Source organism: Sus scrofa, chromosome 6 (assembly GCF_054392235.1).
Source record: "Sus scrofa isolate SSC_HxYL_T2T_F1_AM1 chromosome 6, Sscrofa_HxYL_maternal_Yorkshire_Landrace_v2.0, whole genome shotgun sequence".
Taxonomy (NCBI): Eukaryota; Metazoa; Chordata; class Mammalia; order Artiodactyla; family Suidae; genus Sus; species Sus scrofa.
This window is the reverse complement of record NC_139388.1, coordinates 55,560,384-55,586,002: the sequence shown is the minus strand read 5'-3', so window position 1 is coordinate 55,586,002 and position 25,619 is coordinate 55,560,384. Positions and strand designations below refer to the sequence as shown.

At 56.6% G+C, this 25,619-nt stretch overlaps 3 protein-coding genes across 9 annotated transcripts in view; 1 reads left to right on the top strand and 2 right to left on the bottom strand.

Moving 5' to 3' along the window:
- Positions 1 to 6,359, bottom strand: part of PPP1R37 (protein phosphatase 1 regulatory subunit 37) — a 41,374-nt gene extending 35,015 nt beyond the window's left edge. For all 3 annotated transcript variants that reach the window (XR_014806360.1, XM_021094533.2, XM_084961174.1), the window contains exon 1: positions 6,014 to 6,359. Coding sequence is in view for 2 of the 3 variants with exons in the window: in XM_021094533.2 (XP_020950192.2) it covers positions 6,014 to 6,215 (202 nt within the window). In the remaining variant the exon portion in view is untranslated. The remainder of the gene's footprint in view (positions 1 to 6,013) is intronic.
- Positions 6,360 to 8,558: 2,199 nt separating this feature from the next.
- On the bottom strand, positions 8,559 to 21,994 carry GEMIN7 (gem nuclear organelle associated protein 7). 5 transcript variants are annotated; one of them, XM_021094531.2, is made up of 4 exons: positions 21,859 to 21,994; positions 12,002 to 12,089; positions 11,794 to 11,855; positions 8,559 to 9,374 (listed from the first exon to the last, which is right to left on the bottom strand). In XM_021094531.2, the coding sequence occupies exon 4, from the start codon at positions 9,364 to 9,366 to the stop codon at positions 8,971 to 8,973; it is 396 nt and encodes a 131-aa protein (XP_020950190.1). In that variant the 5' UTR covers positions 9,367 to 9,374; positions 11,794 to 11,855; positions 12,002 to 12,089; positions 21,859 to 21,994; the 3' UTR covers positions 8,559 to 8,970. The 5 variants fall into 5 exon arrangements, with proteins under 5 accessions (XP_020950190.1, XP_020950188.1, XP_020950183.1 ...); XM_021094529.2 differs by lacking the exon at positions 11,794 to 11,855; XM_021094524.2 differs by lacking the exons at positions 11,794 to 11,855; positions 21,859 to 21,994 and adding an exon at positions 18,743 to 18,768.
- ZNF296 (zinc finger protein 296) lies at positions 21,193 to 25,135 on the top strand. Its single transcript, XM_021094523.2, has 3 exons — positions 21,193 to 21,565; positions 21,819 to 21,968; positions 24,053 to 25,135. The coding sequence occupies exons 1-3, from the start codon at positions 21,268 to 21,270 to the stop codon at positions 25,027 to 25,029; spliced, it is 1,425 nt and encodes a 474-aa protein (XP_020950182.2). The 5' UTR covers positions 21,193 to 21,267; the 3' UTR covers positions 25,030 to 25,135.
- Positions 25,136 to 25,619: the final 484 nt, after the last annotated feature.

The following is a 25,619-nucleotide window of genomic DNA, read 5'->3' as shown; positions in this document are numbered from 1 at the left end:
AGCCAGAGAGCAGGGCTTGGGCCCGGGCCCCTCTGTGCTCTGCCGCAGCAGGCTGCTGCCCACGTCCAACCCCTGCATCTGCTCAAGCCAGATGCTCCGATCTGCTCTAGAAACAAGCCTCCGAGGCCAACCCCAGCCACCCCTGCACTGAGGTCTGGAAGGCACTCTTGGGATGGAGCGCCGAGTGGCCGAGCTGACTCAGGAGCCCTGAGCGAAAGAACAGCCAAACCTGGCTGCCTGGGGAGCTTTCTAGAAACATAGATTCCTGGCCTCCATTCCCAGAAGCCGCCTCAGCCACAGCCAATCCAGCCCGGGACGCCTGGCTTCACAATTCTGCATACTTTTGGGACCAAATGCCTCTGACGGACAGAAGAGTGGTGATGCCTGGCACTCAGAAACAGAAACACACACACACACACACACACACACACACACACACACACACACACACACACACACACACACACACACACACACACACACACACACACACACACACACACACACACACACACACACACACACACACACACTTCCCACGACCCCTCAGTGACTGTGCACTGAGGGCCTGCCGTGCACGCCCCCGGCCCAGCACAGACAGACGAGACTCCAAGCAGCTTTCTCCCAAGTGCCACCGGCGTGGGCGATCTGAGGGAAAACCGCCCTCCCTGGCACTCGTCAGTCCAGTGCCTGAGGCCTCCCGGGCGCCAGACTGAGGTCACAGAGGGGACTCGCAGTCCTCGCCCTTGAAGAGGGAAATACGATGCGAACACAAAGAGCTGCAGGTGGAAAGAATGAGGGCGGCCCGCCTGAGCCTGAGTGCGCAGGCGCTCCCATCGCAGTCCCGTCCGCGCAGCCCTGTCCCGATGGGCAGAGGGCTGAGGCCCATCCTACGGAGGGGACCAAGGCTCAGGGAGGAGCCGTAACTTGTCCACAGTCACAGCCGGTGTCTGGGTCTAGACTCTTGGTACCTTGCTGCCTCTCAGGTTGAGGGGCCAAGACACGCTGATTAAGTTTCAGTTCCAAGAGGTGAGGCAACCTGCCCAGAGTTAGCCAGCTTGTAACAGACAGGACCAGGCCTGGAGCCTGAGGTCCTTCCCCTGCCTAGTCAGGGATGTCGAGGATGCCTCTGAGGGACAGACGGCAGGTGGGGTTCCAACGAGGGAAGCGCTGGAGAGATGAGTGCAAATGCACAATAGTGACAGCAATGGCGCTAAGGGCTGGGGCTGTGGGTGGGGGCGGAAGGCTGGCGACGCCAGGAATAACAAGGGAGACACCCACCGAGCCTCGCTGTGGACGTTGTTACCTAACTGAGTCCTCACCATCACCCTACGAGGAGGGACTACTGTCAGCTGTATTTTATAGACAGAAAAATCATGGACAGAGAGAACAATTGCCCAAAGTCACACGGCAAATCGCCCAAAGTCACATGGCAGCGTCTACGTGCCAACACTGGCCATCAGAGGTGAGCTTGGGCCCCGGAGGGAAATCTGGGCAAGAGCATCAAAGCTGCCCCCACACCCCATTCCCTACTCCCCAGCAAGACCACCACTCCAGCCTTAACTTGGAAGAGAGCCTCTCTCCAACGCTGATAGGTACCTTTCCACCTGTCAGACCAGTTTCAAGGGCTAAATGTGCAGCACGGGTTTCAATGGGAACAAACAATAAGGCACTTCCTTCCTCTTTGATCCCCGTTTAAGAACAACACCACGGCCACTGTCCCATTTCCCCCTCCCGCCTGCCCCACTCAGGAGGCCAGAAGTGGGCTTGTTTGGGCCCCTGCACCCTGCAGGCACCTCCACGTCCCATAAGGAATTTCCTGGTGGGCAAAACTCCCTCTCCCCCCTCCAGGACAGACTCCACAGGCTGGAGGTCAGGGAGTGGGGAATGAGTCACTGGCGGGACTGGAGGGAGGGGGAGAGAGCCTCCCAGACTGTGGCCACTGTCACATGCTCCCTGATGCCTGCCTTGCAAACCCCGTGTCTCCTCCGCACAAGGCATTCAGCTGGGAAGACACCGAGCCTCTGGTCGTTCTTGCAGTTTGGTCTGAAGAGTTGCTGGTACAAGACTGGCCTTGGACCTCAGAGGAGCTAGGACCACAGGGCCCGCCACCACAGGATGGGGGGGATCGGGCTAGCCCCTCCTCCACTGGTGCCCATTCCCACCCCCCAGGGGGAGAGGAGCGCACACATGCCCAGCCTGGCAGGACGGAGGCAGCCTCCTCCCAGCTTCACTTCCCTTCTACTCGCAAGCAGCTGGCCACAGAGACCCTGCCCCACCAGGTCCAGCCCATGCACTCGGATATCCTGGGGGGTCAGCAGAGCAGGGATCACAATTTCACAGATGAGAGAACAAACAAGCTCAGCAAGAATAAAAGGCCTTGCCGGAGCCACAATACACTGCTACCAGGCTGCCCCAGCGCACCCCGGCTAGATGGCTCCCAGGTACGGCCTGGCCTCACCCCTTCCAGAATGGCTGCGCACATGGCCCTGACGCTCATTCAACCACCACCGCTGTCTGCCTTCCGAGGGACTGAGTGGAAAGAAGGACGGATGGTGTCTACTCCTCCATTCCAGGGGGGAGGGAGCCCACCAACACAGAACAAACATGGATGGTGGCAGCAGATGGCCGTTAGTGCCATGAGGAAAATAACCAGGCCCCCAGCGCTGGGGCAGGCAGGGACACCACATGTGATGGGAGCCCGGGAAGGCCCTTCCAAGCGCTGGGGTGGGAAGAGCCTCTGTAGGACCTGAGACCCTCCCGCCTTCAGACATCTCACCTCCAGGAGTTCCCCAGGATGGGACCTCTGGGAGAGCCAGACGGGGCTCAGGCAGACACCCCCAGAGGCTCCCACCCAGTGGGACCACCACACTAAGTCCCAGTCCCAGCCCTCTTCCGCCCCAGCCAGAGGCTCCAGCAGGGACTGGCCCAGCTTTCCTCCCAGGCTAAGGCTCTGCCAAATAGGCACCCTGTGCCGGGGCCCTGATTCCTCTAGTGGCCACCTGCTCCCAGCCCAGGCCGCTTCTCTCTCTTTGTGATGGAAACCAGCCTCCGAATGACCTCTCCTCCAATTCAGGCCCACCAACTCCTCCTTCACCCTTGGCCTTGGGGTCAAGTCACCACTGCGGCCCCAGAATGACTCCTTCATCACTCTTCCCACTAGAGCCACAGCTCAGATAACATGCCCTGAGCTTTCTCACAGCTTACAGACCAACTCCAGCAAATCTCCTGCCCCCCACCCCCACCCCCCGGCCCCAGACTGGCCAGGTCCTTCCTGAAGCCCCCAGCCAAGACCCTTTGACCTCTCAACTAGGCAGCACCTTGGCCCAACTTTCTGCAGCCTGGCAAACCTCCACGCCACCGCCCCTCTGCCAGTCGCTGGCCAGCAAACCACTCCACTGTCCTCCCCAGGCACAGAGGCTAGCCACCTGCTGCTCAGTCCTGCTGGGCCCTCCAATTCCCCGTCCTGCAAATCCCATCGTCCAGACTCACCAACTTCACCCGTGATCCCTCCCCTGCCTGGGGCCCAAGATCACCCACCTTCTCCACTGGCAGGCCAAGTCCTCAACCCCTTTGGCCCACCCAGACAGACTAGCCCTCCCAGTCCCTAAGCTGGTCCGTTTCTCCAGTCAGACCCACTGACGCCTCCAGACTGTGGGTACAGACCACTCCTTGCCCCCCCCCCCACCCCCATGAAACTACAGGGAATGACAGACCCCTTAGCCTGCAAGCTAGCACCACCGCGCCCTTACCCCGGGCAGACTAGTCAGCAACTGGCCTCCCAACCCGTCCCAGCCAGACTCCACCTGACCCTCCTCCTGGACATTCTTCCTCCTCTGGAACTCCCTCACTGCGTCTCCCAGACTGCCCGTGAGGCTCGAAAACAAACCAAAACCCACTGAATCCGCCCGGACAACAGCCGCTGCTGTTCATGTGGCAGGCGCTTACAAGAACGACCTGACTCAATCCTCACGACTGCCCCGCGGTAGACAGTAGCACCTCTGCTTGCACAGGAAGAAACCGGAGGCCCAGAGGGGAGAATGGCTTTCCAAAAGCCCGGCAGCTGGTAACACACAGCTGTTCCTCTTCTGGGGACCTGCAGACCAGGAACTCTGCCCCCTGCCCTGCCCACTGCCAGCCAGACTCTCCAGCTGCACCCCCACAACGCTCCAGCCCGCAGACGGAACACCGTCCCTTCCCCTGGCCCCAAGCCCACAAACGGACCAGCAGGTCTGCCCCTCTCCTGGAAGCCCGTGAAGCAGAAGCATCCAGGCCCCGCTTTCCTGGACTGGCCCCTCAAATGACCAGTATCACCTAACATCGGCCCCCCTGCAACCTTAGGAAGACTCGACCCGGCCAGTTTTCACTCGCCATCTTATGGAGTCCTCGCTGAAGCCCCGTGGCGTGGGTATTCCCACCAACACTTGGGAAAACTGGGGCTCCGAGGAGTTAGATAACCCGTCTGAGGTCAGGCAGTGGGTAAATGGGAGTCAGGATTCGAAGCAGAGCCCTGCTCTGCCTCTCCGGCTCTGAACTCCCTGGACTGGATACCACGCTACCACCAGGGCCGACTCCAACTCTTCCCTTCTTCAGACCCACTTCTCCAAGCCCTCCAACCCCAAAGTGACCACCTATCCCCCTTCAGACCCACTCCTCCAAGCCCTCCCCCGATCTCACCTATCCCCGGGGCGAGAGCACAGGGGCTTGGCTGGCTCCCAAAGCCAAGAACTTGAAATCGCCCTCCGCCTCTTTGACAACTGGCCAAGATGCCATTTATGGAGGCTCCGCGTGTGTTCAGCTTCCAGTTACCACATTTCCCACTCTCGCATCAAAGCCACCAATTCCTCCACTGCCCACAGACTAGCAACGGTTCCTCCTCTCTCCCCACGGCCAACAGACTGACTTGTGGAGAGTCACACAGCCAGGCCAATCCCTCTCTTGGTGGGCTCCATCCCAGAAGGCGGACACACCTCTCCAGGACTCGATACTGCCAGTCGTCTCTGGAGCGACTGTCCACCTTCCCAGCCCAACGGATAAAACACACCCCTCCAACTGTCCTTTCAGTCCCAACACTGAGTTGACCTTCCCCAGAGGACTTATAACCCAGGCACTCACTCTCTCTCTCTCCCAACATCTCAAGCCACCAAACTTCTTCAACCCTCTCACCTTCTACTGACCGGCATCTCCCATTCCCCAACTCTTTCTCAAGAGGGAAGAGAAAAAAGGAAAGGAAAAAAAAAAAAAAAAAAAAAAAAGATCCTTCTAGAGCCAGGCTCCAAAGTTCCTCAGTTCCTGAATGACTGACAATGTTCTGCTTCCCTTTTTTGGGAGAGGAAGAGGAGGCAGGCAGTAACTTTTTCTTCCTAATGCCAAGATCCAAAACACCTCCTCTGACTATCTCTCACCCACCTCCCACCCCAAATTGACCAGCAACTCAGCTCCTTTATTTACTTCTCAGGAAGCTTATTTACCTTGATTCCCTCTTCTCAACCCCCAGATTTACTAACTCCTCTACAACCATAGGCCAGGTTTATTCCTCTTCCTCCTTTCACCCAAGGAAGGGAGCAACAAGACCACCCCTTGCCCTGAGGCTTGCAGGCCAGCGATTTAACCTCTTTCCATCCCCATGGGCCCATCAAACTCCTTCAACGCCCATGTTGACCCACTCTCCCTCCTCTAGCTGCTCTATCCTCCTTCGAGGGAACTACGAACTCAAAGCCCTCCTAATTTTCCATGCCACCAAACTTTCTTCCATTGCTCACAGTTTTAATTCCTAAAACGATCGCCTTCAACGTCCCTTGGAGTGGGGACGTGGGGAACAGGTATAAACCAGCTACTTCTCACCTTCCCAACCCAAGAGCCACCTCCTCTCTAACACCCTCCAGCTCTAAACTGACAACTCTCTCCTTAAACCGTCATTAGGTGCAACTTATTGAGCTCCACCTCTGTGCTGGGCGCTGCACCGACACCCAGGTCCCCCACCAGCCCGCCCCCGCGCCCCAGCCGTAGCTACCGTGTCTCCAGGGGTCTTTGGGTTCCACAGCTCCGGACACGATATCTTCGTCGGAGGGGAATGTGACGCGTTTGGCCGCAGCCTTGAGGCGCCCGTCGGCCGGGGGCGACGCGGGGCTGGGAGACCGGGCCTCGGCGGGGGCCTCCTCGGTTTCGCCGTCCGCGCCCGGCCCGGGCGGCGCCTCTTGCGGCGGGATCTCCATCGCCGCCACCTCCTCACGGGGGCCCCGGGGACATGCCCCGGGCCCCGGACTTGTCTCTCCGGACCCTCCCGCCGTCCCGGGGCATGGGCTCCGCCACTGCTTCAGGCGCCGCCTCCGTCCGCTCTCCTGGTCGTCGTAGTCGTCGCCGCCGGCAGCTCCGGCGCACCTCCCCCGAGCCCCGTGCGCGCCTGCTCGTTCGCAGCCGCACTTTCGTTAAGGGCCTGTGAACCCGTCTCGTATTCAGAAAAGCAGAAAATCACTTCAAGCTGTTTTCAGGTAGAGCTGTCTAGTGGGTTGTTTAAAGGGCAAACAAAAGGCAGAAAGGGCCACAGGAAAAAGAAGCGTGAGCGGTGAATCTGCAGAGCCGGAACTGCAGAGCGGGGGGGGGCGGGGCGAGGTGGACGCCGTCTCCCAGAGCAGCGCGCAAGCGCGAACCCGAGCCGCCCCCCCCCGCCCCCCCGCGGGCCCCCCTCGTCACGAGCTCAGGCAACCGAGAAGGGAACGGAGTAGATAGAAAGAAAAGCCATCTGCTTGGTGGGGCTGGGCCAACCGATAAGGAGAGAAGGGGTGGAGAACTTGAAAGGAAAGGCGATAGGAACTGTGTTAATATATGAGTACAGGTTGTGGATGCTGACAGAAAGATCCTCTGCCTGGGGACAAGCCCGTCGCCACTTGCTAGTCTCTAGCCTTCTGTTTGCAGACTACAGTTTCAATAATAACTCTGTATTTGGATAGCGTTGTATAAAATACAATTTAAATTTAAAAACTAAGCGTTTCCTTGTGGCTTAGCGGGTTAAAGATCCCGAGTTGTCACTGCAGCGGCTTGGGTCACTGCTGTGGCACTGGCTCGATCCCTGGCCCAGGGACTTCCACATGCCTGTGCGGGTGCGGCCAAAATAAGAAAAAAATAAATTTAAAAACTAAAATATGAGCCACACTAAAATATTACAGCTCTGATTTAATTTTTTTAAAAACTAGACCAAAGAAGAAATGCCAAAAGCAAGGGGCGAATCTGCCAACCAAACTACCAGGCGATGGACCAGGTAGATTACTGAGCCAGTAGCAAACTAGCACGAACTCAAGCCACCCCCACACAAGTGCTCATCCAGGCGCTTAATATTCGCTCTCGCACTTTCGTCATGCTCTGCCAGCCTTTCCAGCCGCGGGGAGGGGTGGGTGGGCGGGGCTAAAACCAAAAAAGGGGACAAGAGGAGGAGCAAGCGACTCGTTGCCAAGGCAACTTGAAACCCTGGCCCAGGAATCGCCAGAGGTAGCGTTGTGAATGGACAAATGGGAGTTTAAGTTCTCCACGTGCTCCATTCAGCTTCACCACTGAAGACAGACAAAGCGAATCTCCTCTATATTTAATGGAACCTTCCCTTACATTTTTTCCTTTTGGCCACGCCTAAAGTTCTGGGCCAGGAATCCATCCCATACCACACCCGAGCCGCTGCAGCGACAACCGGGACCCTCAGCCCATTGAGTTACCAGCGAATCCCTTCACTTACATGTTTAAATTGATGTGACTATAAAGAGGGTAGAAATTACTTTTTTAAAGTAAATCTGCTGAGGAGTTCCCATCGTGGCTCAGTGGCTAACGAATCCGACTGGTATCCATGAGGTTGCGGGTGTGATCCCTGGCCTCGCTCAGTGGGTTAAGGATCTGGCCTTGCCATGAGCGGTGGTGTGGGTCGCAGACACGGCTTGGATCCTGCGTGGCTGTGGCTCTGGCGTAGGCCAGCAGCTACAGCTCCGATTAGACCCCTAACCTGGGAACCTCCATATGCCGTGGAAGAGCCCTAGAAAAGGCAAAAAGACAAAATAAATAAATAAACCTGCTGGAAGACTACTAAGTAACGGGGCTAAGCTAAGCAAGTGATGAGGCCTGCCATGCCACACAGCTGGGGCAAAATGAAGAGGGGGCGAAGTTTCACCCTAACCCATAACCCCTCTGCTTTTCCTCAGTGGCGCCACCACACACGGTCCGACCAGTCCGCAGGGACTGGGAAGAGAATGGGCCTACCCAGAAGCCAGGCAATAGGAGGAGTGCTTGTGAGTGACCATGTGACTCAATGTGAGCCTTACCCCTGTCCATCCCCACCTACCTGAAAGAGAAATCAAATCCAAATCTCCCAAACCGGGCATCTGGTTCTCTCTAGCCATTCCCAGAGACTAGGAGAGTCCAATCCTCCCATTCCCTTGATGCGCCCTCCCCGTCCTGGCCCAGCTCCACTGGGCTCAGCTCCTGGATAACCACCCTTCCACTCCCCAAATCTGGCTTCGTCCCTGCAGGTTACATTAAAAAACAACAATAACAACAAACAAAAGAAAACCAGAGGCATATTTTCCTGGGATAATTGGCTCTTTGGTGGGAGGGTAGTACTGGGGGGTATTTCCAAGGGGGCTGAACTGTGCAGCCTCTTCAACAGACATTTCCCACGAGGCAATCTGCCTTCCTTTACTCCCTCACCCCCGCCGCCCCAAGTCTTCAGGAACGGGTGACAGGCCCATATACCTGCAGCCTTTAGAGTTCTGTGAGGTAGAGCATTCCTTCCAACAGGATCTAAGACTCCTGGGATGCAGAATTTTACTGACTACACCCTGGAGGTCTTAAGAAGCCAGGGCTGCTTGGAGCTTGGCTCAAAATTCCAAGAGAATTCAGAACTCTATGGCCCAAAGGTCCCAGCTCGTGAGCAAATGGAGGCCAGGGAGACGGCAGCTACACCCCAGGCAGAAAGATGAGACGATACCAACTTCACAGCTTGAAGGCGTATGCGATAATGTCACTACACCGGAGCAGCGCCTCAGCCTGTACACCGATCGGGGTCTGCAGCTGCGACACATAGAAGTTGGCCACGTCCAGGTCCGTAGCTCCGAAGTGGGCAGTCACCTGCACGCCCTCGTGCAGCGTGAAGCTCACCTGGCGACCCACCATGGCCAGCAGGCTGCGGAGGTAGCGCTCCCGCAGGGCGGCTCGGGCCTGCTGTTCCTGGGATTCCTGAGATTCTTGAACTACAGGAGACTCCGGAGTTTCAGGAACCTGTGGTTTCAGGAGGCCCCTGCGAGCGTCGGGGGCAAAGCCTCGGCTCAGGCCATCCGGGCCCCGGGGGAGCCGGAGCACAGGCACGGGGATGGCCAGCGGCGTCTGCATTATCCTGGCTGTTGGGGGAAGAAGAAGAGTGGGGAGCCATGACGGGGAGCGTAGGGCCTCAGAAGGAGGGAGGCCGGGAGCAGAGGCCTGTCCACCGCATCTCCCCTTACGTGGCCGTAACCCAACTCCTGGCTTCCCTCCTAAAACCCCTGCCACCCCTCGGCCCGTGCCCTCTGCCCGGGCACCGTTCATGAAGTCCACGAGAGCAGGGCCTGTCACAGCTTTCACCACAGCCTCACCCCCAGTGCCTGGCAATAGGGATCTGCTGAGAGAACAAATCCTGGCTCCTCTCCTCTCTCGGGCACGGCCTGTCCAATCCATCAGGAAGTGCGTGCTTCCAAAAGAATTCCCAGCCACCCAGGAGCTAGCTTGAAAAGGCCAAATCTGGAGGGATCCATGATGGTTACGGATTATAACCCATTGAGTAAAACAGAAAACTGTGAGTCCATCCTCAAAAAGAAAGAAAGAGGAGTTCCCATCGTGGCACAGTGGTTAACAAATCCGACTAGGAACCATGAGGTTGAGGGTTTGATCCCTGGCCTTGCTCAGTAAGTTAAGGACCTGGCATTGCCACAAGCTGTGGTGTAGGTTGCAGACACGGCTCGGATCCTGCGTTGCTGTGGCTGTGGTGTAGGCCGGTGGCTATGGCTCTGATTAGACCCCTAGCCTGGGAACCTCCATATGCTGCGGAAGCAGCCCTAGAAAAGGCAAAAAGACAAAAAAAGAAAGAAAGGAGGAGAGGGAAAAATCCTCTTTTTTTAAGTATGTACGTACTTTAAGTAAACGTTGCCTCAGTGTGGACTGGCAGCTAAAATCATCAACGGATGCTGAGACTTGACGCTGAGCATTTGAGAAGGTCCAAGATATCGACATAAAGTACCTCCTCACGAGGTGCGCTTTGTAAAGAGTTAAGAGTAAAGAGGAGGGGGTTCCCGGCGTGGCTCAGCGGTAACGAATCCGGCTAGAATCCACGTGGACACAGGTTTGATCCCTGGCCTCGCTCAGTGGGTGAAGGATCCGGCATTGCCGTGAGCTGTGGTGTAGGTCGCAGATGCGACTTGGATCTGGTGTTCTTTGGCTGTGGTATAGGCCGCCAGCTCCAATTCGACCCCTCGCCTGGGAACTTCCATATACTGGAGGTGCGGTCCTAAAAAGACAAAAAAACAAAAAAGAGTGAAAAGTAACTCTATATTGCAGAAACCTGGCGGACACCTTCCTAATTCAGGCATTAAAACCACCATGTCCAGCAATGGGACAAACACACACCATGTGCATCCTGATGTGACAGGCCAAGGACAGGGCACCACTTCTGCAGAATTCCTGCCAGAAATGGATGACCTGACTCCACCTGAATCTAATAATGAAGAAAATCAAATTGAGGGACATTCTCAAAAAAAAAAAAAATTATTCTGGTTCTTCAAAGATGTCAAGATCATAAAAGAATTTTAATTTCACATATATGTCGATATTCACAAGCTAAATCTTCTTACTTGGTCCAGCCACCGTCCCTTCCTGCCTCCTCTCCGGATTCCCGCTTCCCCCTTCCCCTGCTGCCCGTCCATCCCCATACAGCGCCGGAGGGACCCTGTTATCACCTGAGGCAGATCACATCTCTCCTCTGCTCAGAGGCCTCCCCTGGGTTCAGAGTCAAAGCCAAAGTCCTCACCACAGCCCGCAAAGCCCTGGGTGCTGCGGATCCCGCCAGCCACTCGCCCTCCGCCCCAGCCACACTGGCCGCCTTGTGGGGCCTCGAGCACGTCTGGCGAAGTCCCTTCGTGGGCCCTGGTGCCTGCAGCTCCCTCTGCCTGCACCTGCTCTCCCCTTCCCAGACCACCCTGCCTCAAAGATCCCTCGTCCATCCCCTGAGTCGGCGTCCCCGTCATTGGCGGCACACGCCGCTCCTGGACATGACGTTGTATATTGATTTTTCTGCTTACGATCTTTCTCCCCTAGGAAACGGCTGCTGCCTCACGGGCAGCCACCTGGCTTTTTGCCCCCTGCTGTATCCCCAGCTCCTGGAACACTGAGTGGCACCAAGCCCAGCCTCCTTAAATACTGTTTCTGCTGGAAGGAACGGAGTGGAGACTGAGCTCCCAGGCCTGCTTAGCTGGGTGACCTCAAGCAAGAGACACTTTCTTCTTCCACTGTATGGAGAAACAGCACCAACGGCCACCTCTGCTTGCTGTCAGGACTCAACAGGCTCAGGCAGGACAGGGCCTGCTACATACTAGGCTCGCCACCAAAGTCGTTACAGTTGAGTAACAGCTGTATTCGTATTGGTACTGCTGTGTGACCAAGGGTAAGTTACTTAAATGCTCTGTGCCTCAGTTTCCCTGTCTATAAAATGGGGATGATATAAGAGGACCGACCTGTCAGGGTTGTCCTGGGGACTAAATGACCTAACACAGGTGCACGTTCGGCACTCACCTGGACCATATTATGGGCCACTGCACGGATGCTGACTGACTGCATGTAGGAAGATGCTGGCTCTGTGGGCAGGAGGAGGAGAGAGGGAAGGACCTGTTTCTGGCAGCTGCCCCCCTCCTTGTGTCTCGGACCCCCTCCTCTCTAAAGTGATTCACTGAAGTGACTGACACGTATCAGGCACCCAGTGTCCCATCCCAGGGTCACTCACCATACACAGGTGACTGGGATTGTCCTTTGTCTTGTGAGGCTCTCCCTGTCTCTGTGGCTCAATTGTCAGCTCCCTGTAAGAGAGGATCCTGCAGAGAAATGGGCCAAGGCTGAAGACCAGGGTTTCTCAACTTCAGCACTATCAGTGCAAGGGTTGGATCAGAGTTCCCAGCGTGGCTCAGTGGAAACGAATCTGACCAGTATCCATAAGGACACAGGTTCGATCCCTGGCCTCCCTCAGTGGGTTAAGGATCCTGGGTTGTGTAAGTCACAGACACGGCTCAGATCCCATGTAGGCCAGCAACTACAGCTCCAAGTCAACCCCTAGCCTGGGATCTTCCACGTGCCACAGGTGCGCCCCCCCCAAAAAAAAAGATGACAAAGAAGAATATATAGGGTTAGATCATTTTTGCCCCACTGGGTGGGGGCACTGCCCAGTGCATTGGCATAGGGTTTTAGCAGCATCCCTGGGTTCTACCACTAGAGGCCAGTAGCGTCCCCCACCCCTACTCCAAACTGAGACAATCAAAAAAGTCTCCACTGGTGCACAGAGTGGCAGGAAAATTACAGAATTACATCCCAATAAAGCCATCTTAAAAAAAAAAAAAAAAAAAGAAAGAAAGAAAGAAAGAAAAAGATCTCCAGGAATTCCCTGAGGGCCTAGTGGGCTGAGATCTGGCATTCTTACTGCTGTGGCTCGGGTCACTGCTATCGTGCAGGTGCGAGCCCTGGCTAGGGAACTTTCACATGCTGTGGGTGCAGCTGAAGAAAAAAGATCTCCATATATTACTAGATGTCTCTAGGTTACCCAAAAAAATCACCTCTGGTTGAGAACCACTGATGCAAACAGGAGGCAGGCAGGTAAGGATGACTCCTGAGCACGAGAACATATTTACAACCTAAGGGACCCCTTCAAAGAGGGGCAGTTTGACAGTTTCTGTGAAAACTGCAAATGCACATGAGTCATTCAGCCCATGAAAGGGAATTTTCGCTGTCTAAAGTTTTTGTACCTTTTGAATTCTGTCTGAATTTGGATCTCTTTTGGATTTGTATAACTAATTCAAAAGATTTTTTTTTTTTTTGCCTTTTTTCTTTTTAGGGCCACACCCTCCGCATATGGAGGGTCCCAGGCTAAGGGTCTAATCGGAGCTGTTGCTGCCGGCCTACACCACAGTCACAGCAACGTGGGATCCGAGCTGCGTCTGCAACCTACCCCACAGCCCACGGCAATGCCGGATCCTTAATCCACTGAGCAAGGTAAGGGATCGAACCTGCAAACTCATGGTTCCTAGTTGGATTCATTTCCACCGAGCCATGATGGGAACTCCCAAAAGAATTTTTAATTTTTTTTTTCTTTTTATGGCTGTACCTGTGGCTTATGAAGGTCTCAAGCCAGGAGTTGAATCAGAACTGTAGCTGCCGACCTACACCACAACCACAGCAACACTGGATCAGAGCCACATCTTCAGCCTACACTGCAGCTTGCTGCAATGCCAGATCCTTAACCCCCTGAGTGAGGCCAAGGATCGAACCTGTATCTTCACTGACATTTTATCTGGTTCTTAACCCACTGAGCCACAACAGGAACATCTTTTAAATTCTGACTTTAAAAAGGAAAAGATTGAGGAGTTCCCATCGTGGCGCAGTGGTTAACGAATCTGACTAGGAACCATGAGGTTGCGGGTTCAATCCCTGGCCTTGTTCAGTGGGTTAAGGATCTGGCGTTGCCATGAGCTGTAGTTTAGGCTGCAGACGTGGCCTGGTTCCCACGTTGCTATGGCTCTGGCGTAGGCCGGCGGCTACAGCTCTGATTAGACCCCTAGCTTGGGAACTTCTCATGTGCAGAGGGTGTGGCCCTAAAAAGACAATAAAATAAAATAAAAAGGAAGAGATTCACAACACTAAATCAACTATACTTCACTTAAAAAAAATAAAGTATGCCACAGATGTAGCCCTAAAAAGACAAAATAATAACAATAATAATAAAGTATCGTTCCAGCCTTATCTGAAAAAAAAAATGAAAAGAAAAAAAAGAAAAGATAGTGTCATCCTCCATATGTCTTAAAAAATGTTAGATTCTGGGAGTTCCCGTCATGGCTCGGTGGTTAACGAACCTGACTAGGAACCATGAGGTTGCAGGTTCGATCCCTGGCCTCGCTCAGTGGGTTAAGGATCCGGCGTTGCCGTCAGCTGTGGTGTAGGGCTATGGTGTAGGCCAGAAGCTGCAGCTCCGATTAGACTCCCTAGCCTGGGAACCTCCATATGCCACAGGTGTGGTCCTAGAAAAGACAAACAAACAAACAAAAAAGTTAGATTCTGGGAGTTCCCATTGTGGTTCAGTGGAAAAGAATCTGACTAGTATCCAGGTTCGATACCTGGCCTCACTCAGTGGGTTAAGGATCCGGCGAGCTGTGGTGTAGGTCACAGACGTGGCTTGGATCTGGCGTGGCTGTGGCTGTGGTGTAGGCTGGCAGCAGCAGCTCCAATTTGACCCCTAGCCTGGGAACCTCCATGTGCTGTGGGTACGGCCCTAAAAAGAAAAAAAAAAAAAAAAGTTAGATTCTGGAAGTTCCTGTGTGGCACAGCAGGTTAAGGAGTCCGCATTTGCTGCAACTGTGATGCAGACCACAACTGCAGTGCTGCAGTGTAGGTTCAATCCCTGGCCCGGGGAACTTCCACATGCTGTAGGTGCGGGGTCCCGCCCCAAAGAGCTAGATCCTCCCTCAGGAATCTGAAGTCCCTCTCCCAGCCTTGCTTACTGTCAACCACTCCCCAAATCTTTCTGCCTCTGACCCAGACCTTTCTCAGCCTCCATGTAACTGGTCGCCAAATTCTCCTGATCAGATATCTCACGGGTGGCCCAAATTTCTATGAACGGAACATATAGCAAAGGTCTGCAAATCTCCTTCATAAAGGGGCCGGTGGTAAATATCTTAGGCTTCGTGGGCCATAGGATCTCGGTCACAACTACTCAGCTCTTTCAAGGCAGCAGCAAAGTAGCCAGAGACCAGGGAAACATGGCCGTGCTCCAACAAAACCTCATTGGGACATGTAAATGCATATTGTCCGGAGGTGATATTTGCATTTTATATGCTTTCATGCACCACGAAAGGTTCTTTTGTTTTCCAATCACTGAAAAATGTAAAACCCACTCTTGGCTCTCAAGCCACACAAGAACAATCAGCAGGCCACAGCTCACCTCCAGGCTCAAAGGACAAGGACATGAACTAGGGGACACCAGGTGGGTCTGAGCCCTTCTGGATTCACTACAAGGGAGGTGCCCTGGGAAATAAAACATTAAAAAAAAAAGACCTCCTAGGGCTGTCGGAAGACTCATTCGGGCACAGGCAAAGGATATCCCACGGCATCCTGGACGCCTCACTTTCTCTCCCACCCATGTCCAATCCTTCAGTAAAGCTTGTCCCCTCCACCTTCAAAAAAGGCATCCAGGGAACTTTTTACCACCCTACGCCAGCCACCATCACCTCTCACCTGGACTATTTCAGCAGCCTCCCCGATGGGCCCCTGGATCCCACCTTCGCCCCAGTCTCTTCCCCATACGGCTGTCTGAGGGGTCCTCCTGTTAGAGCTAAGTCTGATCACACCCCTTTTCTGCTCAGGTCCCTCCCCTGGCTCCAAGGTAACAAGGCCCTATCGCCCTCTAACCTCATCTGCCAACCTCCTACCTTTTGGTCACTGTTGTTAGTCCTTGAACATGCCAAGCACATTCCTACCTCAGGGCCTTTGCACATGCTGTTCTTCCTGCTTGGATTCCTCTTTCATATGTGAGATATATATTTCCAGATACATGGCTTACCTTCCTCCCTTACTTCACTTGGGTCGCTGCTCAAACATCTTTTTTTTTTTTTTTTTTTTTGTCTTTTTGTCTTTTATAGGGCCGCTTCCCATGGCATATGGAGGTTCCTAGGCTAGGGGTCTAATTGGAGCTACAGCCGCTAGCCTACGCCAGTGCCACAGCAACTTGGGATCCGAGTCTGCAGCCTACACCACAGCTCACGGCAATGCCAAATCCTTAACCCACCGAGCAAGGGCAGGGACAGAACCCACAACCTCATGGTTCCTAGTCGGATTCGTTAACCACTGCGCCATGACGGGAACTCCCAAACATCGTCTTTACAGGGAGAAATTGATAGCTCTTTCACCCTGCATTATCTCTTTTTTCACAGCACTATCGCCTCCAGACAACATGCATTGACTTGTCTGCAAGGGGCTATCTGTTATGCCATAGAAGTAAGCCTTTGAGAGAAGGGATGTCTCATTGCTTCAAAATGCCATCCTCAGTCCCAGTCAGGGCTTGGTAATCAGGGGGACTTGGGAATACTTGTGGAAGGATTCACTCCCCCTGTGATTCGAGTGCCTGCTCTGTGCCTGGCTCATGTTGGGTGGTGCTGAACACACAACTGGGAGTGAAAGAGTCCAGCCCTGCTCTCCTGGGCTCACAGTCCAATGCATGACACAGACTTGGTCTCCAGAAAATGACGACCCAGAGTAGGCAGGGCTGGAATGAAAGAGCCCAGAGGGGACACCTGGCCCTGCCTGGGGGGGTAAGAGGTGGTTTCCGGGAAGGAGCTCAGGGAAGATCTCTCTGATAAGCTTACAGTGGAGCAAAGAGTGAAATGAGGAATTGAGCCATGTGATGGTCTGGGGCAAAAAGCATTCCAGTCCGAGGGAAGAGCAGATGCAGAGCCCATGGAAGGGTGACTGAGGCCCAGCCGGGAGGCCAGTGCGCAGGAAGTGGGAGCAGGACAGAGGGCCCAGGGGCCTTGAGGACCTGGGTCTCTCCATGGCTGCGTTCTGAGCAGAGGAGGGGCAGGGTCTGCCTACAGCCTTCATAGGATCCTGCTACCTGCTACAGATCAGATTGTGAGGGGCAGAGGGTGAAGCGGGGAGCCCAGGTGCCACTGCAGCGGTCGAGGTGGAAGACAGTGGTGTCAGGGACAGGGTGGGGGCAGTGGGGCTGGGGAGAAGTGGTCAGATTAAGGTATCTTTTTTTTTTTTTTTTTTTTTTTTCCCATGGCATTCGGAAGTTCCCAGGTCAGGGATGGAATCTGCACCACAGCAGTGACCAGAGCCACAGCAGTGACAACCTTAACCATTGGGCCACCAGGGAAATCCTACGATACATTTTGAGGGTTGAGAGCCCTATTTGCTGATGGACTGAACAGAGCCCAGGAAGACTCCCAGGTTTCTGCCCGATGGGCACAAAGATCACAGTGAATGGAATTAATGGGATTTCTACATTTTCACTATCTCACCACTAGGGCTGAGAATGGGATTAAGCAATATATACATTTTCTAATGACCACTGCATTCCCAGTTTAGTCAAGGGTCATCAGCCCCCAGGGCTTTCTCCAACCTAGGCTACCCTTGAGTGTTTTAGGAGAAACACCCTCCTCTCTAGGGCTAGTCCTTCACTGAAGGATTGATGGGAATTATGCAAGAGGCCAAAAAGTTGTGTTCAATTCCTGGCCGAGACAAACTTAAAGTGGCCCAGTGTAGGACCTGTTCTCGCTATTCGGGGGGGAAAAAAAGTCAATCCGATTTGGTCATACCAGCACAATCCCCATTTTCCTCAAGAGGAAACTGCAGCTGGGAGAGGCCCAGTCATTTACAGGGTGCAAGCTGCTGCATGGCAGGAAAAGGGAGCAAAGCCAGGTTGGTCTGATAACAGAGTCAGGGCCATCGCTCCTGCCCTATGCAGAAGGGCAGTTTTTTCAGCCGTTGGAGGTTTGGGAGTCAAGGTGTGACCTGATAAGACACTGGTTTGAGAAAGGTCACACAGGGTGTGCCCAAGACAGCAAAAGCAGGCATTATCCATCCTCCCTGGTGACCAAGCCTCAGCCCCGTCCTTTATCCTCTCAGACCCCAGCCAAGGATGTCCTGCCCAGGTTTCAGGGGAAAAAAACCTCTGAACTCATTCCCCACTGAAAAAAACTAAAGGCCCATCACTTGGGTTAATGGCAGGGTCAAGAGATTCACAGACCTTAAGAAAATGGCAATGACTGGATCGGTGGACAAACATGTAACAACACTTGAGTTGTCAGGGAACCCACTGAGTTTCCAGGTTAACAGCGAAGACCACCCAAGTCACCGAGGTACTGACCGGCCTACACCCCCCCCCCCATGGGCGGGCCCCGTCTGGATGCAAATTCGTTCCATGGGGCCTCGGGAGAGGGCCAGAGGGCCGGGACCCAAAGCGCAAATACCGCCCCCCCCCCCCCACCTCTGCCCACTGGGCCGGTCAGTTTCCTTTCCTTTCCGCCCTGGCCACCCAGCGCTCTCCTTTTCCTATACTAAGTAGGTCCTCCCGGCCCTCGGGCGTCCACTCCCCACTCCGCCCTGGGCTGGACGTTCTTCCCACCTCCCGGCTGTGAGGAGGCGAGCGATTCCACTGAAGCAAAGACGGGGGTCTGAGGACTGCAGCCGTTATTACTGCTATGAGCGTTGTCGTTATTATTTTTCCGAGAGGCTGCATTCCGCCCTGCCCCCTCCCCGGACCCCCCCGCCCCGTCCCGGCTGGAACGTCTCCGCTGCTGCATTCGGAACCAGAGTCCCGGGTGCAGGCGTTCGGGGACCAGAAAGTCGCAGCGGCCGGCGTGGCAGGCGCGGCGCGACCTGCCTCTTCCCGCCCCTCTTGTCCTGCCACGCGGTGGGCGTCCCGGGCCGGGCCCGGCGAGCCGAGAACGTGCTCGCGACCCACCAGCAACACGCCCGCACTCACCGAGGTCCGCGGCGGCTGGCGCCCCTACTTCCGCCGGCGCCCCGGCCACTGAGGCTCGGGCAGACCGCGAGCTGCCGAGCCTGGGTTCCGCCCGCGCCGCCGCCGCCCCACGTGGTCGCGAGCGGGCTCGCGGGCTCGCGGGCTCGGAAGCCAACGCAGACCCGGGCACCACACTCGGCCGCCGGCTTCGCCCCGCGCTCAGATCTGTTCCGCCAGTCTGTGAGGTGGGGGCGTCCAGGATGCCCATTTTACGGACGAACAAGTTGAGGCTCAGAGAGAGGAAGACTTCCTCCTGGCTGGGTTAAGGGCAGAGTTTGGAGTTGGCGCCCCCACCCCCTTACACGTGCACGCTCCCACGCTCGCCTCCAGTCTGAACCCCACCTCCCCTACTTGCAACCCTGAGATGGTTCGCTCAGTAGCCACACTCGGAAAAAGCCTTGCAGAGCAACAGCTGGTACAGAACAGAGGCTGAGGTTTTGTCCTGCATCCCTGTCTCACAAAGGGGAAACTGAGGCCCTGAAAGGCAAAATGTCTGGCCTGAGCTAGAAACTCGCTGCTCTGGGCTCAGAAGTCATTTTTGCCACAGGTTTCACTAAGGGAGGGAGTCGGGGGTGGCTTGTGGCCATCTGCTTCCCCTCAGATCCCCAAGACCTAGTGCCTGGTACACAGACCCTCTGCAAATAGCTACTGAAAGAATGCACATAGGTTCGGGTCTTTGGAACATGATCCGCCGGTTCTCCTTGCCTGGACCTGCAATAAACTTTTCTCTGCTCCATAAATAAATAAATTCATAAATAAATAAAGCAGGCACATAGCGGGAGCTCAATACACAACTTGCTAACTAAATTGTGAACAGTTAGGGGCTCTATTTGTGAAGAAGACAGACTTGGGCCTGCCCTCTCAGAACCTATAATCTAGGGAGGCTGAGAGGAACAGATTAGGTTAGCACAGGAGCAAATGCATCAAGTTCTTCCAGGCTTGAGAAGGAGGTGAAAAGAATAAAATAAGAGCAAGGGGCTAGCAGGTGGCAGGGTTGGGGAAGCTTCTTTAATGGGAGGTGGGGCGGGGGGGGGGAGGGGGGGGAGGACTGGCTTGAAGTAGAAGCCACCTCCAGAGACAGATGGGAAACCTGAGGCCCAGGAGGGAACCAGGGACAGATGGAGGTCATGGTGTGTAAATTGTAAGGCCCTGGGCAGGGTGGGGCTACTTTAGATACTGTGGTCAGGGAGGTCCTCTGCTCCTGGGAGGACAATTGAGCTGAGACCTGAATAACAATATGAGAAACCCTCAGGCCTGCAGGAGATTAGCATGTGCAATTCCCTCGGAGCTGGGCTCGGGACACTCCGGGGAGGACTGACCCTGGCCCTGACCTCAGGGGGCTTGTGTTGGGGGGAGGGGCGAGAGGACAGTAAACAAACAGCTCTAGATCACGATGCGGTCGGTGCCAGGAAGAAAAGAAAACTTGCAGGGTTGGAGGGTGGGGCAGGGTGTTGATGCCACTTCAAATAGCGATCAGAGAGCGCTGCTTGGGAGGAGGGAAGTTCCAGGAGGCCCCAGCTGAGCAGGGAGGCAAGACTGTGGGCTATTTGGTTCTCCTGGGGATTCCAGGTCTAGGAGCAGAGTGGATATATGCGATCACAGCCCTTCTCTGCTCAAAACTCTCCCGAGGCTCCCGGCTCAGAAAACCAGAAGACCTTAAAGCGGTCAAGAGATCTGACTTGGATCTGACTGCATTTTCTCACAGAACTCAATCAATAGAAACTTAATCACTACAGAGCCCACACCACGCCCCCCTTCCAATACCCAAGACCGGCTGGCTTAGGTCTCAAACTCCATCGTGCTTTTTCCCTGGCATGGGGGAAAAAAATTGAACCCCGCCCCCACATTCCATAATCCTGTCCCTTTGTAACCCTTCCTGGCTTGATTTTGTTCCGTGGCCCTTGCCATCCTGGAAGGCACTCTGTGTTTTACCTAGCTATCACCTTGAGAGTCTTGTCTCCCTGAACAATAAACTAAGCCCAAGGCCACGGTTATTGACCGTCTCGTTCCCCGTGGCAGCCTCAGTGCTTAGTCCAGAACCTGGCGCACAGTAGGCGCTCAATCGCTGTTTGCCCAAGGAATTTTTATTGTAATCCGTCTGATGGAATAGACCAGACGACTCTCGGCGCCTGGTTAGGAAAGTGGCCCCTACCGTATTCTCGCGTGGGCGTGTGGGCGCACACCTTGTGCCTCAGTTTCCATCATCTCGAAAACAAGATCAGGAAGAGCTGTTTGTGTCCGTGATCGCGTCAACTTGATAAGGTTTGGTCATTTAGCCAAACGCAGTGGGCACGGTCGCGATTGAGTTAGGCTGAGGGTGGGGCAGTCCCCTTCCGCCAGGCCCCGCCTCGGTGGGCGGAGCCACGGGCCGGGCCAGCACGTGTAAGAGTTCGCGGCGGGTCGCCGCAGTCACTCACCTGGACGCCTCGGTCTGAGCGCGCACGGCCTGTGCGTCCTCCGCCCGCCAGTCCGCCTGCCCGTGACCCATGTCCCGCCGCAAGGCCGGCTGCACGCCCCGCCGAATAGACCCCGCGCCCGCCGCCAACCCAGACGACGAGACGGAGATGCCAGACCTCGTCATCTGCGTGAAGCCCGAGCCGGACGCGCGGCCCCTACAGGCCCCGGGGCTGGGGCCCTTCAACCCGAAGGAAGTGCCCGCGCCGGGGCTGTCGGAGGGCGAATCCCGCCACCCCCACGGCCCCGTGCCCGCCGCCGGCCTCATCCACGCTCTCGGCCTGCGCAGCCAGTGCGCGGCGTGGACGCCGCTGACCCCGAACCCTCAGGGTGAGCGCTGCCTGCCCCTGCTCCGGGCCCACCTCCCCTCCCCTCTCCCGGGTGGGGCCTCCTTCTGGGGGCACCGACGCCGGTGCGCCCCCCCAACCCCCCGCCCCCGCGGCTCCTGCCCCTTCCCTATTTTCCTTGCCGGGTCCTGGGCTCCAGCCCCCGGGTTTTGACCTTCGGGTTTCCCCTCTGCCTCGGAACCCCCAGCCCCCATCCTGGCCCCACCCCACGCTCACCACCCGCTTCCTCCCTGCAGACCGCCAGCCGTGGACCGACAAACACCCAGATCTGTTGACCTGTGGCCGCTGCACGCAGACCTTCCCGTTGGAGGCCATCACTGCTTTCATGGACCACAAGAAGCTGGGCTGTCAGCTCTTCAGAGGCCCCAGCCCCAGCCAGGGCTCAGGTGAGTAAAGCCGGGATGCAGTCCTGGTCTCAAGTTCAAGGGCCCGGCTTCCTGTGGGAGAAGGGGCTGCGCTGGACAGGCGGGGCAGTGAGCACTACTTCCCCTTTCTGGCTCCCCGCCGGGTGCAGCCTAGGCGTGGCCAGGGCCTGCCCTGTCCTAGGGCTGGGACTACAGTGGTAGTGAGGGGGGGGGCGGGGGCGGGCTGGGCAGGGAGGGAGGGCCACCCATAGGGTGTGGCCAGCCCCAGAAGACTGGTCGGGGATTTGCCATACACACACACACACACCCCCAATCTGGTTTCACTTCTCCTTCCCCTTGGCCAGAAATAACTGCCCAGGTGGCTGGACCAGTGTGGCAGTAGGGGGGACCTCTGGGGAGGGCAGTGGCCATGGGGGAAGGGAGCTGAGGCCAGCTGGACTGGGGGTGTTGTCTACCCCTCCCACCTCCTTATCACTTCTGATCGAGGCCCTGGGCACTTGCTCAGAGCTGGGGAAGGGGCTTCTGGTTTCCTTCCCTGATGGAATCTCCCAGCCCTGCATGCTGGGAAGCCCCCGTTTTGAGCCAGGTCCTCCCTGGTGTTCTGGATACCTGGGTTCCTCCTCTAGGGTGGGAATTAAAACCCTTAACTTGGTACCAAATGAGCTTAGCTTTCCTTTCCGGGTCAGTGCTGATCATGTGGGGCTTATGGCCCCTAGGGTGTGCTCCTGGGATTTGTGAGAGATGGAATTATATTCAGGGCTGGGCCAGGGAGAGGGTCCTGTAGTGGGAGAGGGGAAGAGGGATTGCATTGGCAATGGCTCCATTGGCCCTGGCTCCATTGGGCGGCTGCAAGAGTTAGAGCAGAGTTAGATCCAGAGCAGGGAGAGTGGCCCTCCAGGTGGGTGGGCGGGCAAGGGAGGGGCTGTGATGGAATGGGTGGAACAAAAACACTGTAGGTAGCATGTGGACCTGGGAGAGTGATGGAGCCTCAGCTAATGTTTACCGAGGCTTGATGAACTCAAAGTCAACTGTTGTCCATTTGAGGTCCAGGCACTCCAAAGGGAGAAGACCCCTGGGAGCCTAGCAAATGAGGAAAGTGAGGCAGAGAGGGTATCTCTCGCCCAAGGTCACGCTAGGGAGGAGGAGAGCCAGCTGGAAGTCAGGCCAGGCTGACCCTCTCCGACCCCCACCTGTGCTCTTGACCCTGGTGTCGCATCAGGAAAGCTACCCCCCCACCCCCCATCCAAGACTGTCTAGCATTCCAAAAATACAGATGAGTCCATCTAGGAAGTACCTTACTGATGGTACCTGGAGGAGCCAGGGAAAACGTCCACTTGGACCGGGCTCTCAACTCAGGTTCCACGCAAAGGGCAGGGGACCTAGTTCACTACCCGTCACCCCTCTAGGTGGCTGCTAAGCCTCCTCCCCATCTAGACCTTAGCCCCCTCTTCTGCAAGGCAGGAAAGGGGGATCACGCGTGGAACCCGGGAGCTCAGGGCCTGGCACAGAAACCCACTTAGTCATCAAGAGCTGTTTTTTTTATTAAGCCGTTAATTTTTCTTGCAAAGCTCTTGTCTCTCACTCCTCAGGTTTCTGGATTGAAATCCCAGCTCCACCCCCCTTTCAAGCTGTGTGACCTTGGGGCAAGCAGCTGTCTGCCTCAGTGTTCCTGTCTGGAGAACGGAGGTCTTGTATTTCCTGTCCTGAAGGAAAGCCCGGGGAGGAAGCTGAGCAGGGCCTGTGCCTAGCATGCTGAACTGGGTCACCTCTTCAGCAAGGCCCTCCGGACCCCAGGATAAAACAGCATTCATGGTCCATCCCTCTGCTCTCACTTTTTCTTGAAGATTTTTCAAGGAGAATCCCCACATACTCACCATCCGCTCTGTGGATTTTCCTTGCCTCCTGTCTGTCCCCCCACCTCTCTGAGCATCAGTTTTCCGAGGGCAACGTGCAGTTTCTTCGCGTCTTCTTTCTGCTGCCTCTCAGCCCTTGGAATAGAGCCTCTGCCACAGCAGGTGTCCAGCTGGCAGCTGTCAACTGCAACTGCTCTGACTTGCCCGTCACAGTTACACTAACCCCGGCCCGTTCTCTTCTCTTCTCCACAGAACGGGATGACCAGAAGGCTCTGAGCTGCCTCCGCTGCGGCCGGCAGTTCACGGGGGCCTGGAAGCTGCTGCGCCACGTCCAGTGGGACCATGGACTGTCCATCTACCAGACGGAACCCGAGCTCCCGGAGGCCCCGCTCCTGGGCCTGGCCGAGGTGGCCGCGGCCGTGTCGGCCGTGGCAGGGCCAGAAGCCGAGGCCAAGGGCCCCCGGGTGGGGCACCCCCGGCGGAGCCCCACCTGCCCCATGTGCGCCAAGACCCTCAGCTCCTTCAGCAACCTCAAAGTGCACATGCGCTCGCACACGGGCGAGCGGCCCTACGCCTGCGACCAGTGTCCCTATGCCTGCGCCCAGAGCAGCAAGCTCAACCGCCACAAGAAGACCCATCGGCAGCTGCAGCCCCAGAGCCCCTGCTCGGCCGGGTCCAGCCAGGAGCCGGCCTCCGCCGCCCCTCCGGAGCCGGCCGCCCATGCCGCCGCCCCAGCCAGTGCCCTCCCGTGCAGCGGCGGCGAGGGGGCCGGGGCCGCTGCCACGGCGGGTGTCCAGGAACCCGGGGCCCCCGGCAGCGGGGCTCAGGCGGGCCCTGGCGGGGATGGCTGGGCAGTGGCCACCAAGGAGCAGAGGACTGACCCCACCAAGACCCAGAAGACGTCACCCAAGAAGGCGCCGAAGGCGGTGGGCAAAAGCCGAGGCCCCGGGCCCGGGGGCAGCTGCGAGTTCTGCGGCAAGCACTTCACCAACAGCAGCAACCTGACAGTGCACCGGCGCTCGCACACAGGCGAGCGGCCCTACGCCTGTGAGCTCTGCTCCTACGCCTGCGCCCAGAGCAGCAAGCTCAACCGCCACCGCCGCATGCACGGCCTCGGGCCCGGCGGCCCCCGCTTCGAGTGCCCCCACTGCTGCGTGCCCTTCGGCCTGCGGGCCACGCTGGACAAGCACCTGCGACAGAAGCACCCTGAGGTGGGCGGGGACGCCTGAGCAGCAGGGCTCCCCCCCCCCGCCCCGCTGTCCCTGGTGCCACTGTTAACCACGTCTGTGACCTCCTTGTCCTTCCCCTGCGAGTAAATCCTCCCCCAGCTCCACATGTTTGGACTCTGGCTTTCTTGGGGTGTCGGAGGTGGGGGGGGAGGCTTCCCTCCTTGGGGTGGACAGCTGGACGGACCGGTTTGGAATGAAGGGGTGAGGGGAGAGGCCAGCCCCAGGTGCCTGGGGCACAGCAGGACTGGCACAGAAAGCTGTGCTCCCGGTTCCCGGTGTGGGCGAGGCCAGGGCAGGGGCCGAGGCGAGGCGAGGGCGGGGAGAGGCCTGGACCTGTCACCAGAGGCCCCCGGGCAAAGTCCTGGCCCATCCTCCACATGCTGGGAGCTCAGCCCAGTTCCCACCGCATGGCACCCCTGCCCTCACCGAGTGTGGCAGGAGCAGTTTTCTTTACCAAGGAGCTGCTGCTGAAGTGCCCAGACGGGCGGGACTTCCCACCGGCTACATGGGTGCCTGTCCACCGAGCTCCTGGCCCAGCTGGCCTTGGCTGGTGGGCACTGGGGTCTGGGCGCCCTGCACCCACCACATAG